The sequence below is a fragment of the Amphimedon queenslandica genome, unplaced genomic scaffold (genome assembly GCF_000090795.2).
Source record: "Amphimedon queenslandica unplaced genomic scaffold, v1.1 AMPQUscaffold_13467, whole genome shotgun sequence".
Classification (NCBI taxonomy): domain Eukaryota; kingdom Metazoa; phylum Porifera; class Demospongiae; order Haplosclerida; family Niphatidae; genus Amphimedon; species Amphimedon queenslandica.
The window spans coordinates 285,270-303,895 of NW_003546297.1; the positions used below are offsets into that span (position 1 = coordinate 285,270).

General features: G+C 34.5%; 4 protein-coding genes across 6 annotated transcripts in view; all 4 read left to right on the forward strand.

Moving 5' to 3' along the window:
• LOC100635558 (deoxycytidylate deaminase-like) overlaps positions 1–1,933 on the forward strand; it is a 5,035-nt gene extending 3,102 nt beyond the window's left edge. The window contains exons 8-13 of the mRNA XM_019994722.1: positions 305–405; positions 449–497; positions 541–666; positions 939–1,071; positions 1,124–1,595; positions 1,644–1,933. Of these exons, the coding sequence (XP_019850281.1) occupies positions 459–497; positions 541–666; positions 939–1,071; positions 1,124–1,595; positions 1,644–1,740 (867 nt within the window). The 5' untranslated portion in view covers positions 305–405; positions 449–458 and the 3' untranslated portion in view covers positions 1,741–1,933. The remainder of the gene's footprint in view (positions 1–304; positions 406–448; positions 498–540; positions 667–938; positions 1,072–1,123; positions 1,596–1,643) is intronic.
• Positions 1,934–5,411: 3,478 nt separating this feature from the next.
• LOC109581012 (serine/threonine-protein phosphatase 6 regulatory ankyrin repeat subunit B-like) lies at positions 5,412–9,501 on the forward strand. Its single transcript, XM_019994724.1, has one exon. The coding sequence runs from the start codon at positions 5,510–5,512 to the stop codon at positions 9,056–9,058; it is 3,549 nt and encodes a 1,182-aa protein (XP_019850283.1). The 5' UTR covers positions 5,412–5,509; the 3' UTR covers positions 9,059–9,501.
• Positions 9,502–10,627: 1,126 nt separating this feature from the next.
• LOC105312192 (C5a anaphylatoxin chemotactic receptor 1-like) lies at positions 10,628–11,590 on the forward strand. Its single transcript, XM_011404652.1, has one exon. It carries the CDS (start codon positions 10,628–10,630, stop codon positions 11,588–11,590), a length of 963 nt encoding a protein of 320 aa, XP_011402954.1.
• A 328-nt stretch (positions 11,591–11,918) lies between these two features.
• LOC109581013 (mucosa-associated lymphoid tissue lymphoma translocation protein 1-like) overlaps positions 11,919–18,626 on the forward strand; it is a 7,966-nt gene continuing 1,258 nt past the window's right edge. The window contains exons 1-14 of one of the 3 annotated variants that reach the window (XM_019994725.1): positions 11,919–12,356; positions 12,767–12,930; positions 13,158–13,266; positions 13,312–13,341; positions 13,653–13,904; positions 14,087–14,170; positions 14,375–14,599; positions 14,872–14,925; positions 14,994–15,086; positions 15,648–16,068; positions 17,237–17,320; positions 17,525–17,709; positions 17,870–18,028; positions 18,354–18,535. In XM_019994725.1, the coding sequence (XP_019850284.1) occupies positions 12,035–12,356; positions 12,767–12,930; positions 13,158–13,266; positions 13,312–13,341; positions 13,653–13,904; positions 14,087–14,170; positions 14,375–14,599; positions 14,872–14,925; positions 14,994–15,086; positions 15,648–16,068; positions 17,237–17,320; positions 17,525–17,709; positions 17,870–18,028; positions 18,354–18,535 (2,364 nt within the window). In that variant the 5' untranslated portion in view covers positions 11,919–12,034. The remainder of the gene's footprint in view (positions 12,357–12,766; positions 12,931–13,157; positions 13,267–13,311; positions 13,342–13,652; positions 13,905–14,086; positions 14,171–14,374; positions 14,600–14,871; positions 14,926–14,993; positions 15,087–15,647; positions 16,069–17,236; positions 17,321–17,524; positions 17,710–17,869; positions 18,029–18,353; positions 18,536–18,626) is intronic. The other 2 variants (XM_019994726.1, XM_019994727.1) reach the window with 2 other exon arrangements.

Sequence of the window (18,626 nt, forward strand, 5' to 3'; positions counted from 1 at the left end):
CACTTACCATCTTTGAAATACGAGACAGGTTTTCTGAATGTGCCATTCCTCCATTTTAGCTCATGTAGACAGGAAGTCGTAAATACTTTAAATTAGACTAATTCCTTCTCACAACATACATAACAATGGCTAAAGTAGTCAAATAACCATAGAAATCAACTTGAAATAAGTTTTGTGAAGCCTTTACACCACGAGAAGGTATACTCATCTTGGTAGACATTTTCTTTGGTAACGCCCATTTCCTCTGCAAATAAAATTCTTCCGGTTTTGGTAGGGTGCGGTTCGACTGTTATAGCCACCACAGGTTGTAAAATATGAAGAATTCTATGACAACACAAAAAGGGAAGAAGAAAGTGATATCAGAGATGCAAAGCTGTTACTCCGTCAATCAGACATTCTTCTAATGTAAGGATAAATTATAATAAATGATAATTAGTAATCATTATAGACCCTGTAAAATGGAGAAAGAACCTCTTATTGAAAGAGAAAGTGAAAAAGTGAGTCTTTTTTATGCTTAAATATTCTGACATCACACTATAGGTATGGTTGACAGGTAGACTACAAAAAATAACTAACGAAATACTGTGTGATGATGAATTGTTTATGGCAATAGCAAAATTGTCAGCAATGAAACAAGGTCATCATGAAAAATTTCCACAATTCACGGTAAATTCTAACGAATTCTGTAAAGTGTATAAAGTATGTTTAAAATTACAAATAAATTATTAAGCAGTTAGTCAAATTGATTCTACCAGAGATGATTGGGAGCAACCTAATTTTGACAGATTATTCAATTAATATTAATAACAATGTGCAAACGTACTAATGTAGTCATCTAGGATTGTATAATTAAAAAGGAACAGTATTAGTGTATAGTATATAATAAATACCCTAAATAATGATAGTCCATTATAACTATAAAATTCCATTGTATATAGCAAGGAGCATGTATAGTGGATGATAATAAAAGAGTTCTCTCAGTTGGTCAAAGTGGCTATCCTGAAATAATGAACAAAAGAGCTATTGGTGATATACAATACAAAAAACTATACTATGATGGAGATGCATTTAGTAAGTAAATGAAAATAATGAATCCAAAATTCCTAACACTGCATTATCATAGTGGCACATGCTGAATACAAGGCTATACTAGCAAAGGGTACTCCATCCTTCAGAGGCTGCACATTGTATGTTACTAAATTCCCTTGTCATGGGTGTGCACAAGTAATAGTACAATCAGGAATTAAAAAAGTATTCTACAACAAAGCTCCAAAATGCTTTAAAAAAGAACCAGTAGAAGTATCAGTTACAAAGGAAGTGGTAGCTACAAAAAGAGAGTTAGTTACAACCAAAGAAAAAGTTAGTATAAAGAAAGGAACAGTTATAGATGAGAGTGAAGACACACTTATGATATCTACAAAAGAAGTGCTGCAAGATATAGATGACAAAGTCCCAGTTACAGAGACAGTGTCAGTTGTTACACCAATTTTGGAAAGTACACTTAATCCTTCTGATGCAAAATTGTGGAGAAAACAGGCAAAAACTAACAGCTATTTTGCATCAAAGGAACACACTTTAAAAGGAATGGATATAGAGTAAGAAATAAAATGTGTGGCATGATCACAATTTTAATCCATTAATAGACCATACAACATAGAAGTGACAAGAAAACAGATTCCACTCAAAACCTACCAAACAGTTTTTACCCGGCAAACTAATGTCAAGGGCCCCCAGACATAATTATGTTACTTCATAATAATTATAATTCCTGTCAATTAATTTTCTATTTTTATTTTGAGTGAAACTTAGTAGTTTTCATTTGAAACTTAGTAGTTTTCATTTGTGTAAAAAATTCTATTGTGAAATTTAGTAGTTTTCATTTGTGTAAAAATTTTTTATCCACATTACCTTTTTGTCAGTGATTTTTATTTAAGGGGTCTGCATAAAAATATTGTATGATGAGTATAGTCAGTGGTAAGAAACAGGTTGCCTTTAAATTTGATCACTCTATCTCTTGTTGGCCTCGCCTACGCGAGGTATAGGTAGTTGTTGTGTCTGTCTGTCTGTCATTCATTCTGTACAACTGAAATTTGTTTTTAATAAACAATAACTTTAGCACAGCATGTTTCAAGCTCCTAGATCTTTCTTTTTGGCGTGGAAAAGTCTTTCTTAACTGTTTTGTGTTGCTCAAATACAAGTGCTAGGTATAGAAGCTTCAAAGTAAGAAAATCGAGCAGTTGGGCCAAGTTCCGTTGTGTTGGCACTTTAGAGATAGCTGGTAGCATTTTTCAGTAGATTAGAACATGGCCTTCAAATAATATGAACAGATTTCTCTAAATCTTACTTGATGAAGAGTTATACTTACTTGAATTTGTTGAGGTCACTCGTTTGTGCAGCGCTAGAGCAACAACTTGCTGGGTTATAGGTACTAAAGTACCTATACTATCTCAAATATACAAAGGCAGCAACTTTTTTTGTCAGCAAGTTTATCATATATTGCTGATTAGTAAAGAGAAAGTGAAGCTTCTTTCTCACATGGTCTTCTTGCTGCCAATCATGCCAGTATGATGGAATGCCACACCTTTCAATCTACATGCATGGGAGGGGCTGGAGCTGCTTGCATGTATGTGCTGCAGTGCTGCTACTTCTGCAGGTATTCAAGAGCAAGTGCAACTGCAGGAAGCTAGTGTTGAGCAGACTCTCTTCATGCTGATAATCAAACAGCTATTGCAGTGCAGGCATGCACCATAGCAGCTATAGGGGCGAGGCCATGCACCGTAGGTGTATCGTTTTTGAATTTTCACGTCCTATAATGAAATAAAATTTATGCGTTTTAGCATTATTTCTAATTCTTATTACACCATCTAATGTAAGCCCATGCACATAAGTATTAGATACTAGACATAGTAATTTACTATGGGACGTATGTAGATTTTTTTGGTTCACAAGGAAAAGAGGGTCACTGTGATACTGTGATGTGGAGCCCGTTAGATTACCCTTGCTCTAAAGGGCCTGAAAACAATGACTGTGATCCTTATTGTGTCTTTGATATAGTACAGGATCCTAGTGAAAGGCATAATCTTGCTAAAGAGCAACCAGAGCTACTCAATGAGTTGCTTTCCTGTTACAATAAGTATGGACAGGAGCCAAAGAGCTTCAGAATCAAAGCTATGATTCAAGTAAAGCTGTTCCAAATGATCCCAACGCTTGTAAACTTATGCAAGAGAAAGAAAGCTACTGGTGCCCATGGGCAGAAAAAGATTGACCATTATGCTACCATAAATAGATGCTACTATAGATCTATGCATTAGTATAAAGCTAAATTTGCATGTTTTAATTTTGATTTTTTTACTTCATGCAGCTCCACCCAAATACGTGGGTGTAACCTTCTCGAAAAGGACGCACTGCACTGCAGCTAGATGCAAAAAGGATGGGGCTAAGTTACTCTCGTTCTCCTTCTCCTCCTCAGACTTTTGAAACTGTTTGCAATAAAATCCTAGGTTGGTTTGTCATTTATAACTATTGCAACGCATAATGATTTGTGCTCTTCTAGGGATCAATGATCTTAATGTGGTATATAATAAAGTTAAACCCATTGCTGCACACTGGAAGGATTTTGCTAACTCACTCTACATTAGACCACACACTATTAATGTCATTCAAGCTGATTGTGGTAATAGTTCTGAGTCTTGCCTACGCAAAGTTTTGGAGCACTGGTTAGAGAAAGATTACAATTATAAATTTAATGGTGCCCCTTGTTGGAGAATGGTGTATGTGTCTGTAAAAAAGGGATGTGGTAACACAGCACTAGCTGAAGACATAGCTCATGAGCATCCCCTCTCAGCTATGACTGGAGATGAAAGCTCGACAAGTAAATTTCATAATTAATTTAAGTGTGACAGATAACTAATTATTATTCATTGTACCCTAGCCACATTCCATAATAAGACCACTTGCATAGATCTAGTTAATGAATTTCAACTTTCAAGAGGGTGACCCTTTCAGGTCATACATTTTTTGAGCAATGAATTTTTAAATTTCATATTGTACAAGGAGCAATAATTCAAACTGCATTTATTAAGTGAAGAATGAGCAGGCATAGTAGCTATGATCCTATGGTGCTGATTTTTATGATAAGGATTTGGTTCATCAATTTAGTGTTTTTCTTAAGCATTAATTTACAATTCACTTCAATTTAAATCCTTGCTACATAATTGGTAGGTATGTACACAAAATTAACATTGTCTTTACTTTAGACACTTCAATTTATGGTGATTCAAAAAGAGATGTTGAAGTACTGGACAGGATATATGAGCTACAATTGGAGTTTTATGATATTCTTAAAGAAACACGAGACACATTTAAACCTGAGCTCCTTCCAGATATCATTGATTATCTTGAGACACATGTCCCTGCTTTACTTGGTCCTAACAAAAATAATTCGGACACAATGCAAGAAATTACAGAAGAGTTTCAAAACATTCAAACAATGAAAGATCTTTTTAAAGTTTTGCAACAAAAGTACATATCATGGTTTAACTACGAACTGATAGTTAAACTTGTTACTGTATTCCAGCCTAGCAATCGTTCATTAAAGAGAATTTGGTCAGGCTACAGGGAGAAATTGAAGGATTATTTTCTCAACAGTGGTAGTTTATTGACTGATGCTGATGCTTTGGAATTTGGTATAACAGATGTTCCTCCTGGTACACAAGTAATGATTGCTAAAGTTGATCGTGATGACTATACACCAGCTGACCTCTTCTTCTTTCGTAGAGCAATACCGAAAGAACTAAATATTCCTAATGCTAATCTATACTTTAGTTTCGTTTGTATTGGATCTCTGCAGCTGCTACATAATATTCCTGATTACTTATACTCTGCATTGTTTCCTCTATCTACTGAGATACAGCAACAGTTAGCTAGTATTGGTATCATAGAACTAACATGTGGTGATTATAAATATGATCTAAGAAAGGTTTGTAATTTTTTTTTGATATTAAATGAATTTACTTTTGATCTATAGTTCTCGGCATCACAAGAGTTGCAACAGTCATCTTTAGATATTGGTATGTACAATTTGTAATTTGTTTATGTCATTTGATCATTCACTCCTTCATTCATATATAATTGATCATTCCTGTTAGATAAATGTGATCCATTATGGTATGAGAATACCAGCACACCGTTGCATGAAGCAGCTTGGAGAGGATTAAAAGATGAAGTACAATGGCTTCTTAACAAGTTTGGTTACAGCAAATATCATTGTGGTCTTCATGGTTGGACTCCGTTACATTCTGCATCATATGGTGGACACATTGAGATCCTTCAACTACTCATTCATCAATATGATATTGATCCTAATGAAGGTGATGATAATAGTGTATCTAGTATACATATGGCATCTTATAAAGGCCACTTATCTATAGTACAATATCTAGTAGACACGTGTGACGTTCCTCCTGATCAACCAGACAATAGCAATAACACAGCATTACTGTACTCAGCAATGGGGGGCCATTCTGACCTAGTGGAATTCTTTATTGAGAAAAATTGTAATACTTTTCAGATCAATTGCGAATGTGCCTCTCTATCATTGCTAGCTTGTCAAAGTGGAGAATTAGCATTAGTCCACAAGCTTGAATCATTAAACCTCTTTTTACCAGATTCCTCTGATTTATCTGGATCTGGCATATTGCATTACTCATCTATGAGTAATAACGTTGATCTTTTAAAATATCTTTTAAATCAATATCAATTATCCATTGATGTCAAAGATCACCAAAATAGGACTCCACTTCATATTGCTTCATGGTATGCTTCATCATCAGTTGTTGAGTATATTGTTAGTATCCAAGGTAATGAAGCAATATTAGTTAATGATAATAATGGTAAATCATGTTTACATTATGCAACTGATACAGCTACACATATTCCAGCTGGTATTGTGTATAGTAAGTTTATTGCACAAAGTGATGCATCAGTTATTGATATTATTAATAGAACTAGAATAAAGAAAAATATTGATTTTATCAAACGGAATGAAAGAGTTAAAATATTTTCTTCACTTCTTAAGAAAGCTAGCCTTTGCCCTAACTTTGACATCAATGCCACTACAAATGATGGTCAGTCATTGCTTCATTTAGCATCAGTCAGCGGCAGTACATTACTAGTGAAAGCATTAAAAAAATATAATATCAATTGTACATTAGATAATGATGGTACGTCTTTAGTATATTATGCTGCCTTGTCAGGTTCTACTAGTGTATTAAGTTATATCATATCTCAGTATAATCTCAATGCTAATGATACTGATACTTATGGTCATACACCATTAGTCTACTCCTGCTGGTCAGGTAGTATTAATTCTGTTAAATATCTTATTGATAATCATAACAGTGATCCTTATATCACTAATAATGATGGTATGACATGCCTTCATTATTCTTGTCGTCATGGTCATATTGATATCACTCAATATTTCATTGAGGTACAGCATTGTGATATTAATAGAACAGATAATGAAGGACACACATTAGTACATCATGCTGCATGGAGTGGTAGCTTTGATTTAGTTCAGTATCTTATTACTGAACAAGGTTTGTCTCCTACTGCAGTTGATAAGAATGGCCTCACTGCTTTACATTATGCCTCAGTGTCTCTTAACTTATCTCTTGTTAAAGAATTAATAACTACCTATCAGTTAGATCCTCATCAAGCTGACAGTAATGGTATGCTACCAATTCATTATGCTGCTCAATCTGGTGATATTTTATTACTGGAATTATACATAAAGGATTACAAGTGTAGCCTGAGCCTAACAGATAACAAAGGTTGGAATGTTAATCATTATTCATCATTAAAAGGTCACACTCATTTTATTAAGCATATCACCAGTCAGTATCCTCAATACATTAGTTTATTACACTCTACTGACAATGAGGGAAGGATACCATTGCATTTAGCCTGTGGGAGTGGTAGTATTCAGTTGGTCACATTTCTAATAAATGACATGAAGTGTGATGTCAATGCTAAGGATACAAGTAACAGTTCATGTGTCACATTTGCCTGTTCCTCAGGTAATCTTGATCTAGTACGATTACTAATACAACAATACAAGCTTGAGCCTATCAATATTAATAACACTGGTTTCTCAGTATTACATGCAGCAGCACAGACTGATCATACTCATATACTGGAATGGTACAGTCAGGAGTATAGTGTGGATATTACTAATTACACTAGCAATAACAAGTACACACTAGCTCATTCAGCTGCTTATAAAGGTAAGCTACATTGTCTACAGGAACTGATCAACAAGTATCAGTGTGATGTTAATGCCACTACTACTAATACTGGTAGTACAGTTCTTCATAAAGCATGTGAAGGAGGCCATGTTCCTGTTGTACTTTATCTCACTAGTCTTCCTCAGTGTAATGTAGCAGCTAAGACTTCTAATGAATCAACAGTTCTTCACATTACCTGTGAGTACAGTGACTCTCTTCCTATACTCAAACATCTGGTAGAGAATCATCAGTTAGATCTATGTGCTATGGATGACAATGAATTAGCTCCTATTCATTTAGCATGCATAGAAGGAAGATTGAACCTGGTTGAGTACATTATAGAACAGATACCATCATCACTTGAACTACTTTGCAGGCCTAGACATGACCATACTCCATTCCTTACTGCAGTGTACTTCAATCAGTTAGAAGTTATTAAATATCTTATTAGTAAGAAGTGTAATCTATCAGCTACTGATGATGAAGGGTTTGGAGCAGTTCACATATCAGTAGAAAGGGGTCACTTGAATATATTGAAGTATCTCATTGATAATAATTATTGTAATCCTAATGCAACTGATCATCAGGAGCATACACCACTACACATTGCTGTATTGGCTGACAAATTAGAAATAATAGAATACTTACTCATGACAACAATTCCCTCTGTTAGTGTAGCCTGGATATGCAAAACAAAGCATTTATTGGACAGTCCACAAGGTTTACATTATGATAATGTACATGTTAATGCACAAAACATTGAAGGTAATTCACCACTCCACTTAGCTTGTAGAATGAGACAACAGCATATGGTAAAAATTTTATCGAGAGCCAGTTTTTCTGCTAGCTGTCTGTTATTAGCTAACAAGGAAGGACAGACACCATTACACTTAGCAGTTGCCTCTGGTCATAAGGATACCGCTGAAGCTTTACTTGAATCAGTCATTGGTAGTTCTACTCATCATGATCTCCTTACAGCTACTGATAATGAAGAATCCACTGTATTCCATACAGCTTGCAGTATAGGACACATTGATGTGTTTCGTTATTTAGCCAGTATTTATCCTCAAGGTGTTAATGTAATGGATAATAGAGGGCGTAGTTTACTTTATACAGCATGTGAGGGATGGGATATTGAAATAGTAAAAGAGTTAGTTGAGGGATATAGGCTAAATCCCAAATTACAAGATAAAGATGGCATCACATGCTTACACTTATTGGCAGAGAGAAAAGGAGTTGGTATATTACAGTTTGGAATGGATATGAGAAATATAGAGATGTACCAGTACTTAAAACATCATGTTACTAATCCAATACCTAAAGACAAGCCTGGTCGCTCTCCTCTTCATTATGCTTGCAGAGCAAATAATATTCCTATTGTACGTTTTCTTGTAGATACTATTCCATCATGTAGTCCTGATGATCCTGATAATAATGGATACACTTCAGTTCATGCTGCATGTGAAGCTGGTAGTATGGAGTTAGTTTATTACTTCTTAGACATACTTAAATGTAATGCACATGCTGAAACCAATGACTTCAAAACCCTTCTTTACTTTGCTAGTAAGAGTTCTAACTTGGAACTTGTTCGATTTCTTGTTGAAAGGCATAATTTAAAACCTCGTCCACACGATATCAAAGTAGCTCAAGCAGTTAAGCCTGATTCATCAATGGTTAGGTATCTTCAAAAAGTTCATAGTGACATAATAATAGATATAGTAATGGAGGCAAGGAAAAGTTCAGGCGGTTTCAAGCAAACAAAAGAAGAATGAGGCAAGACAAAGCAAGGCAGTGGAAGGGTAGTTTTGCAATAACCATTTGAGAGGAATACACACTAATTCCACTACTAGATTCTAGTTTGACCTTACTACAGAGCATCATCACTTCAGCTGCCATATTCATAATGTCATTGAAAAACAGCTATTTAATTTTTTATAATAGTTTTCACTCTTACACTCCTCTATTTGCTTTATTTTCTTTTAAATAATTTCTATGTATCATGACATTACCTAAATTTCCTTTTTGTAATTATATATTCCTCCTTTTTCTCTTTAGTTTATTTGCTATTTTTATTTTAATCTGTTGCTGTTTATATAGATACAATACTATTGCTTCTTATAAATTTGCACATAGCACATTCAATTACTAGATTTATGTACATGCATAACATTTTTTGCTTATTATTATAATTGTTTAACAATAATTTTAAAACTAAGTTTAACATCAATTATTGCAAGGCATAATTCATCCGTTATAATTTTAGTGTTTGCGATAACCAAAATTACAAAAATCAAAAAATAACAATGATTCTCATTATCCACTGTTACGAGTCATTAATCCTCATACATACATTAAGATCACTAACCACTCTTATGTATGATGAGTCATAGCAAGAGTCAGTGGTACACCAACTAAACAGGTTGTTTTTAAACTTAGCTTCTCATCTTTTTGAATTTGCATGTCCTATAATAAAATAGAATTAATAAGTTTCAGCATTATTTATAATTGTGACAGCACTGCTTAATGTATACATACTTAAGCCTATGCACATTAGAGTATTAGAGTATACATAATACCTTAAAGGTCTTATGTACTCTTGGTAGCATCAATAGCATTAATATACATAATTATAGCATTGTGGCTATGCTTGTTTTAAAATGATAATACTATTAAATAAAGTCACACTCAAATCAAATTCATACAGTGCAGTTTCCTATTTCACAGGATTTTATTCACAGGAGGGCCTCATGCTGACAGGTAATGGGATCAAAGAATCTAATTGGAATGACTTAATATGACTAATAATCTACAAGTATAGGCAGTGTTTTACAAGCAAAGAATAGTTAACGAAAGTTTCTGTAAAACAAAGTCACAGTCACAGTAGAACAAACAAACTTAATAACGTATCAAATGATAAAAAGGTATGTGACTAAATTTTTAAAACAGAAAAATAGTCTAATATCATATTACTGAGTTGTTTTTTTACTAATGTAACAAACAAGCCTTTTACAGAAAAGGCTTTACATGTAGAGCTTCAATGTGAAAAAGGTATGTGACACATAGAACAATGAATATGCATGTACATACAAAAATATTTATTTTGTATTATAATGCTCTAAAATGAGGATCATATTAATTTTCAGTTTACATGTACAATGTACATTGAAAATACCTTTTGTAGCTCCTTTCCTTCACAAATTAAAATATTCTTTTAGTAGTTGATGCCTATCAATCCATGCCTACACAATGAAGTATAATAGACAGGAAATGTAATTATGTGCTATTGTATATATATAAGCAATAAAAGTGCAGCTATTTCTCACACTAGTCACAGAACAACCATGTCATTCAATGATAGTTTCATTGCTATGGGCACTATTAATGGACCAGCTGTGGCAACAGTCCTTGCCATTGAAGGATTGATTGGTTTTATAGCCAATATCATTGTATTGGGCATTACTATTTATCGAAAGAAGTCGTGGAAACAATCATCAACAATAATCTTCACTTCAATCATACTGGCCCATTTGATAATGATCATCATGTTCCTACCATTGTTTGTCATAGCAATAGGAGCAGAGGAGTGGATCTTTGGGTCTGACGACATGCAAAAGAGACAAATGTGTCTGTTTCTAAACTTTGTTGAGTGGACCATGAAACTTCTCATACAAATTATGATTGCAGAAGTATCATTTGATCGGTTCCTCTTTCTTTACAAACCCCATCATCATAAGAAGTACATGAGATGGTGGGTGACACTCACCCTAACCACTGTGCTCTGGATAGTAGCAATAATACTTAATGTGCTTCCATTGTTTGTAGATGATAATGATTTCAGCTACATCTTCACTTACAGGCCATGCATTCCTAGAAGGCAAGTCTCGAGCTATTACTTTTTAGTTGATCTTGCATCATACATACTCATTTATGTCTTCATATTCATAACATCAGTTTGGACGCTCTGCTTCACGTACAGGTTCATACATAATCTCTCTGAAGTAGCAGGAGAGAGTGTTTACGCTTCGAAAAAGAAGAGGCTATTTGGGATATTTGGATCAATGTTACTCGCATATTTCATAGGCTTTGCTCCATTTACTATTGCTATAATAATTAGAAGTTTCTATGGTGTACCAATTGAAGTTTTTGCTACAACAGAAGTCACTTTTCAGATGACTCATATTGCCACTCCCCTCATTCAGTCATACTTCAGGCCTGAGATTACTAATACGCTGATTTCTTTCAAAGCCTTTCTCCGGCAAAAAATACATTCTGCAAGATACGATGTTCGTAATCCAGAAATATAGACTAGCTAGCAAAAAGAATGCATCTAAACTAAAACATTTCAGTACAGTTTTAGCACAACTAGTTGTAGTATAGTATAGATACTGTTTAGAATTTTGTTTAAATGAGTTTATTATTAAAAATTATTAGATGGTGAGGTGTGGTATTAGTCTAAATAAACCAGCCTAGTTTAGCTGCATAGACACTTCATATTTTAAGAACTGAGCAGTAATTGATGATTGCCATTAGTGGACATAAGAATAATCAAATTACCTTCAAACTTTTGAGTTGAAATTTGTCTGCAGACAGCATGCTGCATGCAAACTCCATCATAGGTGTGGCTGGTTCTAGCTACACCTACCACCAGGCGTGGTCATGATGTAATGAGGGACTTCTCTTCTCCACTCTTCTTCATCTTTTAAGCATTTCCTAGTTCCCACAGTCTCAGATCAACTCACAGAGACACGATGAGCTCTAAACTCGGAGGAAGGAACGCAGTAGAGACCAAAAGCCTCAGTGAACTTCCTTATAAATCGCTGAAGGACCTATCTGACCGACTGGACCAGCTTAGAGATGGAAAGACGGCGTATTGGCGTGAACTAGCCAAAGAGATGGACTATACCTCAATCATGATAGAGAACTTTGGTCTGAGTGCTAACAAGCCTAATGGTAGCCCGGGATACTCGCTGCTACTTGACATGAGTAACAGAGGCGTGACGTACGACCAATTGATAACAATGTTAAAGAGAATACACCTTTATGATGCATTAGCAACACTAGGACATAAAGGTAAATGTGTAAGCTGTATTGTAATGAGCATTTGATTGATATAATTATAAGCAATGAGTTTGATAGGATTTTATTAGTCAGCATGTACACGTATGTATGGTGAAAGGTTTCCTTTATACTACTGTACTCATAATTCAGGGAGTTTCAGCCATTATAAACTATAATAAAATTATATTAAATAATTGGCCATTATAGCTATAATATTTGAGTACACTACTTAACACCAATGTATTACCAATAATCTTATTAATTTTATGAATAATAATTGAAAGCATTTAACTATTACCTACTTTGAAATGAACATAGTACATTGAAGGAAATACCTCTGAATTATTTTATTGGTATTATTCGCATTAATGCCCACATAATAGTCAGTAACAATGTAAATATCATCTTATGTTATTATTTAGAGGATGTGCGTATTGTAAAGCAACCTACCTCAACTCCCGTAATGGTGGGACAGAGACTGGAGCTTACCTGTGAAGCTGAGGGCATCCCTCGTCCTAAGTATCTGTGGTTTAAAGGTCAGAAACCTCTCACTGATCAAAGGGTCTCTAAACTAGTGATAGAGAATGTAAGCTTTTGTATATCCGTGACGTGTTTGTTGTACATGAATATACCTGTAATACAGCACCACATGTCTATCATAGTTATTAGTTAATGGATGGTTACTGATTATTGATTTTAATATAAGTATATACTTTTTGTATTTAAAGGCATTGTGGCTTCTATTTGAATTTTAATTGTTTTTGCTTTTCTCACATGAAAAGAGTAATGCTTTCTTTTACTAAACTATCATAGATCACACTTGAACATGGTGGAGTGTACACTTGCAGAGCTGAGAACGAAGCCAACTTTGTCTTTAGCCAATGGGTAGAAGTACAGGTACAAAGCCCCATCACAAAGAAAGGTTAGATTATTGTTGTGAGTTGAGTGACATTATCCTTTCCTGTAGGGCCAGTCCCCTCTGGAGCAATGAATCCAGGTATTATATATTACTGTTACATATACTTGTACATATAGTGTTGTTTATTTTGTTGTAACTAATAAATATTCATTTCCTTTTTATGTACATCCTTATTATAAAGTTGCTACAAATTCAATGCATGCTTACTTACTTACATGGCAACTTAGTTTCAATAGTAAATTATTAGGTTATTATTAGGGTATTTTGTTTGTTCATGTATTTTTATATACATGTACATGTACATAGCTATTTTATAACAAGCATTAATTTATCAGCTTCCTCCCTAATATTCTTGTTATAATATTATACATCTAATGTACTATTAATAGATACTCCAAAGATTGTGGAACATCCAGTAGCTCAAGTCCTTGAAGTTGGAAACAAGTTATTCCTAACCTGTCAGGCCCAAGGTGTCGGCCCGTTGACGTACCAGTGGTTTCGTAACGGAGAGGCATTGATATACGGGACTAAACAAGACCTGGTCATCAATGAAGTACAGATGGCTGATCAAGGAGTGTATGTATGCTGTGTGAAGACTAGTAATGGATCTAGTGCACTTACCAAAGGAGCTGAGATTGTTGGTTAGTGACTAGCACATACTATATAGTTGCATTAACTGTGAACTAGTATAATTTCATTAATTTCTTAATGATGTGTACATGTACATGTATAATATCATTTTGTTCATTGAATGTTTTAACAAACTGTTTAAGGAGCATATTATATTGATAGTTGCATGTATTTAATGTTGTTTTTATTATAGTCAATATGAATGCTCCCTTTATTCATTCCCCACAATATCATCAACCAACACCGCAACAGATGCCTCCTCCTCCTCCTCATCAAGGTACCCCAACCTCTCTTCCTCCCTCAACACAAAAAATTCTTCTTTCTATCTTTCTCTTTTTCTCCTCACTCTATTCTACTTTGTTTTATTTGTATGCTAAATATACAGTATAATGCTATAGGAATGTACATGTATTGGGGGGAAGCTTAAGTAAACATCATAATAATTTCAATTTCAAAACTATTAGTAACATTAGTCTTATAGCAGATATGCGAAGAGACGGAGGTCATCGGGATTTACCACACGGTCCACCATTCCCTGGTCCTCCTGGTCCCTTTTCTCTCCAACCAGGACAAGGACAGCGTCTGTTACAGGATCCAGTCCCTTACGATCATCAGATCATTAATAACCCTCACATAATGGGTGGGGCCGTGTCTCCGATGATGTCGCCTAGTAACGGAATACCTGAACGTATTCCACACTCTTTTCGTAAGCAATTATAATTACTGATAGCTATGAGTTGTAGAAAGGCTATATACATGTACATGTATAATTGTACATGCAATGTGTATATTTTGACTATTGGCCACAACAAACTGCACTATATATACTAAGGCTTACAAATAAGTGAAATCAATTAATTATAATTTGTTTGAATAATTATTTTTTAATTACTCCTAATTTAATCAGTGTTTATATGTACATGGCGTACACATATAAATATTGAAAACTTGATATTTGTTGTTTTTATATGATGATAGCAATGAGTAATCCCGGACCTCCCACCTTACATGGAGTAAGACCTGATCACAGTGGTATGCCATAACCTCCTCTTACAATAATATAGTATTTTGTATGGAAATGTTAACGTTTCTTTTTTTAGTACCTGGAGAAGGTCGTGGAGATCCGTCCATTAATCCAGCCAGCTCTTTGGAGCCACAGGGACAGGGAATGGACTGTGGGCCAATGGGACAAGGTAGTACAGTACACAATACTACAGCACATAATGTACAGTGTACATTACATTACATGCATTTTATTCCACATTTTTTAACACACACATGCCCTCATCACTATAGCGAGTGCTTTCAATTGCATTCATGACTTGGTGTTTACATATGGTTGTTTAAGGGATTACCCCATTACTCATGTCTAGTGTTTATTGGATCATGTAGCTCTTAATTGGGGAAATCTGAGCTTTTGATTATTATAATAACAGACCCTGTAAGGTAGTTTTGAGTGCCACTGAGGTACAATTAAGTGATAATGGGATGTCCCTTAGTTGATACATGCAAGTACATTAATGTCTATTTGATTTCATACTGCACCTATCTTACATAAAGTTATCATACAAATACATGTCGTGATGTGTATGTTTATATGTATATTTTATGTAAGATACATGCAGTATCAAATCATGTATAGTTGTGTGCCTACAAGTTCATTGTACATGAATCTTACTATATGTGTGTATGTACTAGTACACCTACAAAGCACTGTATATCCATATACACATTACTATATATTTTATTTCTAGATTATAGCATCATTGATAGACCCTGCTCAGATAAGGTCGCATTACTCATTGGTAACAAGGACTACAGGGTCAAGACACTGAAGCTCAATACGCCAGAGAACGACACTCAAGACTTGGCTGGGATACTACGCAGTGCTGACTTTAAAGTCGTTAGTCTTGTCAACCTAACAAAGAAAGAAATGGAAGACGCCGTGAAATACTTTACTACACTAATAGGACCTAACGTATACGCTCTGTTCTTCTTTGCCGGTCACGGGTTTGAGCTCAATAACATGAATTACATGATGGCCGTTGATTGCACGAAAGAGAAGAATCCTAAATATTGCGTGTGTGCTCAGATGGTCCTAAGAATGATGCAAGAGAAAGGAGCTAAACTGAGTGTTGTTCTCCTCGACATGTGTCGTGTGGCTGCACCACAAATGTGAGTTTCTTATTTAATAATAATTCACGCATGGTTACATACACATGTGTATTTGCTTGTACAATGTACACAATGTACTATTATTCTTAGAAAGTGGACATAGTTACAAGTATTATTATGTAGAATAGTATACTAGTGTCATCCTGTTATAGTTTTTGTGTTGTGTTTATTAGACATGTGATAATACTACAGTAATAATGGAATAAATCAAATTTGTCCCCACGTTTCACTAGGGAATTTATATTTTCTGTTACTTAATTACTCATGCATGCTTTCATGTTATGTATAAAGTTTGAGCTGATTCCAATCAAAATTAAATTTTTTGGTCGAATTTCACCAAAAATGACTAGGAGAGAATTCTTCATTTTTATAATTTTTTCTGATACGTATACATGTATTTATGTTGTGTAGAAAATTTGAGTTGATTCCGATCAAAAATGAATTTTTTATGATTTTTTAAAAATTGCTCCAAAATTGGGCCAAAGTCCCTGTACTATAGTACAGGGGGGTTGGCCAGATTTCACCAAAAATGACTAGGAGAGAATTCTTCATTTTTATAATTTTTTCTGATACGTATACATGCACTTATGTTGTGTAGAAAGTTTGAGTTGATTCCAATCAAAAATGGATTTTTTATGATTTTTTTAAATTGCTCCAAAATCGGGCCAAAGTCCCTGTAAAATCATGACAATGGACTAATGGTTTTTTTGCTTGTCACGGATTTCGTGACAATGGAACTAATGGGTTTTTGCTTGTCACGGATTTCGTGACAATGGAACTAATGGGTTTTTGCTTGTCACGGATTTCGTGACAATGGAACTAATGGGTTTTTGCTTGTCATGGATTTCGTGACAGTGGAACTAATGGGTTTTTCTTGTCACGGATTTCGTGACAGTGGAACTAATGGGTTTTTGCTTGTCACGGATTTCGTGACATATGGTCTATGCATGGTCTAGGACCAAATTTTGCCAAAAGGGAAAAGGAAAGAATTCTCCATTTTAATATTTTTTTCTAATGCATATACATGTACTTATGTTTGTATAGAAAGTTTACATTAAGTTTATGTAGAGTAAATAAATTCTGATGAAAATAAGCTTATTTAAGTGACTTTTAAAACAATTTGTCATTGACCTCATATCTGTTTTCTCACACACATACATGTACACAGTCCTATTACAGATATGTCTGAAGTATATGAGAATCCTTATCCTGCAAGAAGTTATCCTGGTTTCCACATCTTTGGATTCTCATGGTAGGTGGTTTTTATCTATTTCACTTTCTTTCTACAATGTGCCTGAATATGAAAATTATTCATTTTTCAATTTTCCCATCATACAATCTACAATTCCAGAGCCACAAATCCTGTTTAAACTATATTTTTAATGTCAGTATTAATTTTTAAATATATATGTATAAGTACATACATATTACCTTTATTTGCGTATTATTTTGTTAGCTCGCCTGCAGAGAAAGCCTATGAAGTAGCTGCTGGAAGTGGAGACAGTCTTGAGAGTCAGGATCAGCTTGGTCTGGTTGGAAAGGACAACAGTATCTTTGTGGCTGCTCTAAAAGAGCACTTACAAGCCGAGAGAGGATCACTAAAAGACACTGTGCAGTCTCTTTTCAATGCTACTGCAAAGAGTATGTAGAATATAATATACTGTATAGTCAACTCATTCAATTCCTATGTGTATTTTTACATGCATTAACTAAATTTACATGCACGTCTAAAATATAACATGTATATGTATATTTATTATATTTAATGTATATTTTATTGTTGTATCGCTATTGTTTAAAGGTGTTCACAAGCACAAACCAGTTGGGGCTGAGAGCCAGTGGCAGAGACCAGAAATATCCAGTAACTTGGCGGAAGACTTGTCATTAGATGATCCAATTGATCTGACACTCTTACCACAGCAGAAAGATAAGAGAAGCAAGCTCTGGAAAGAAGCACACAGTAAGAATGAGAGAGAGAGAGAGTGAAGGATAAAGCATAATACCCAAATATCAACAATTGCAAAGCCGAAACTAACAGTCGGACATTAGATATATATTTTTGGACCATTTTGATCAATTGTCTGACCAAATTATGTGTTTTTAATCAACTTTTAAAATTTATTTAAAAAACTCAATTTTGATCGGAATCAGCTCAAACTTGCTACACAACATAATGTATACGTATCAAAAAAAATTATAAAATTGAGACTTCTCTTCTTGTAATTTGTAACAAAAAATACTCTGTACATACACGTATTATTTAAACTTATTCTCTTTCATTATAGCCATTCCTGATACAACAGTTGTATCTACTGCTTATGGGCACTTGGCCTTGCGTCTTAAATTCAGAGCTGAGCACACCAACGTCCTCATTGTACAAGCTGACGTGCTCCAAGGCTGCCTAGTGGAAACTGAAGTGGAGAAGATGGACATGCAACTGATACTACAAGAGAGACCAGTCCCTTGGGTTAGTAGTATATGTAATATATATGCTATTTTATTTATTTTTTTAATTTTAATTTTTATTTTATTATTTAACTTTTACTATTTTTATTTAT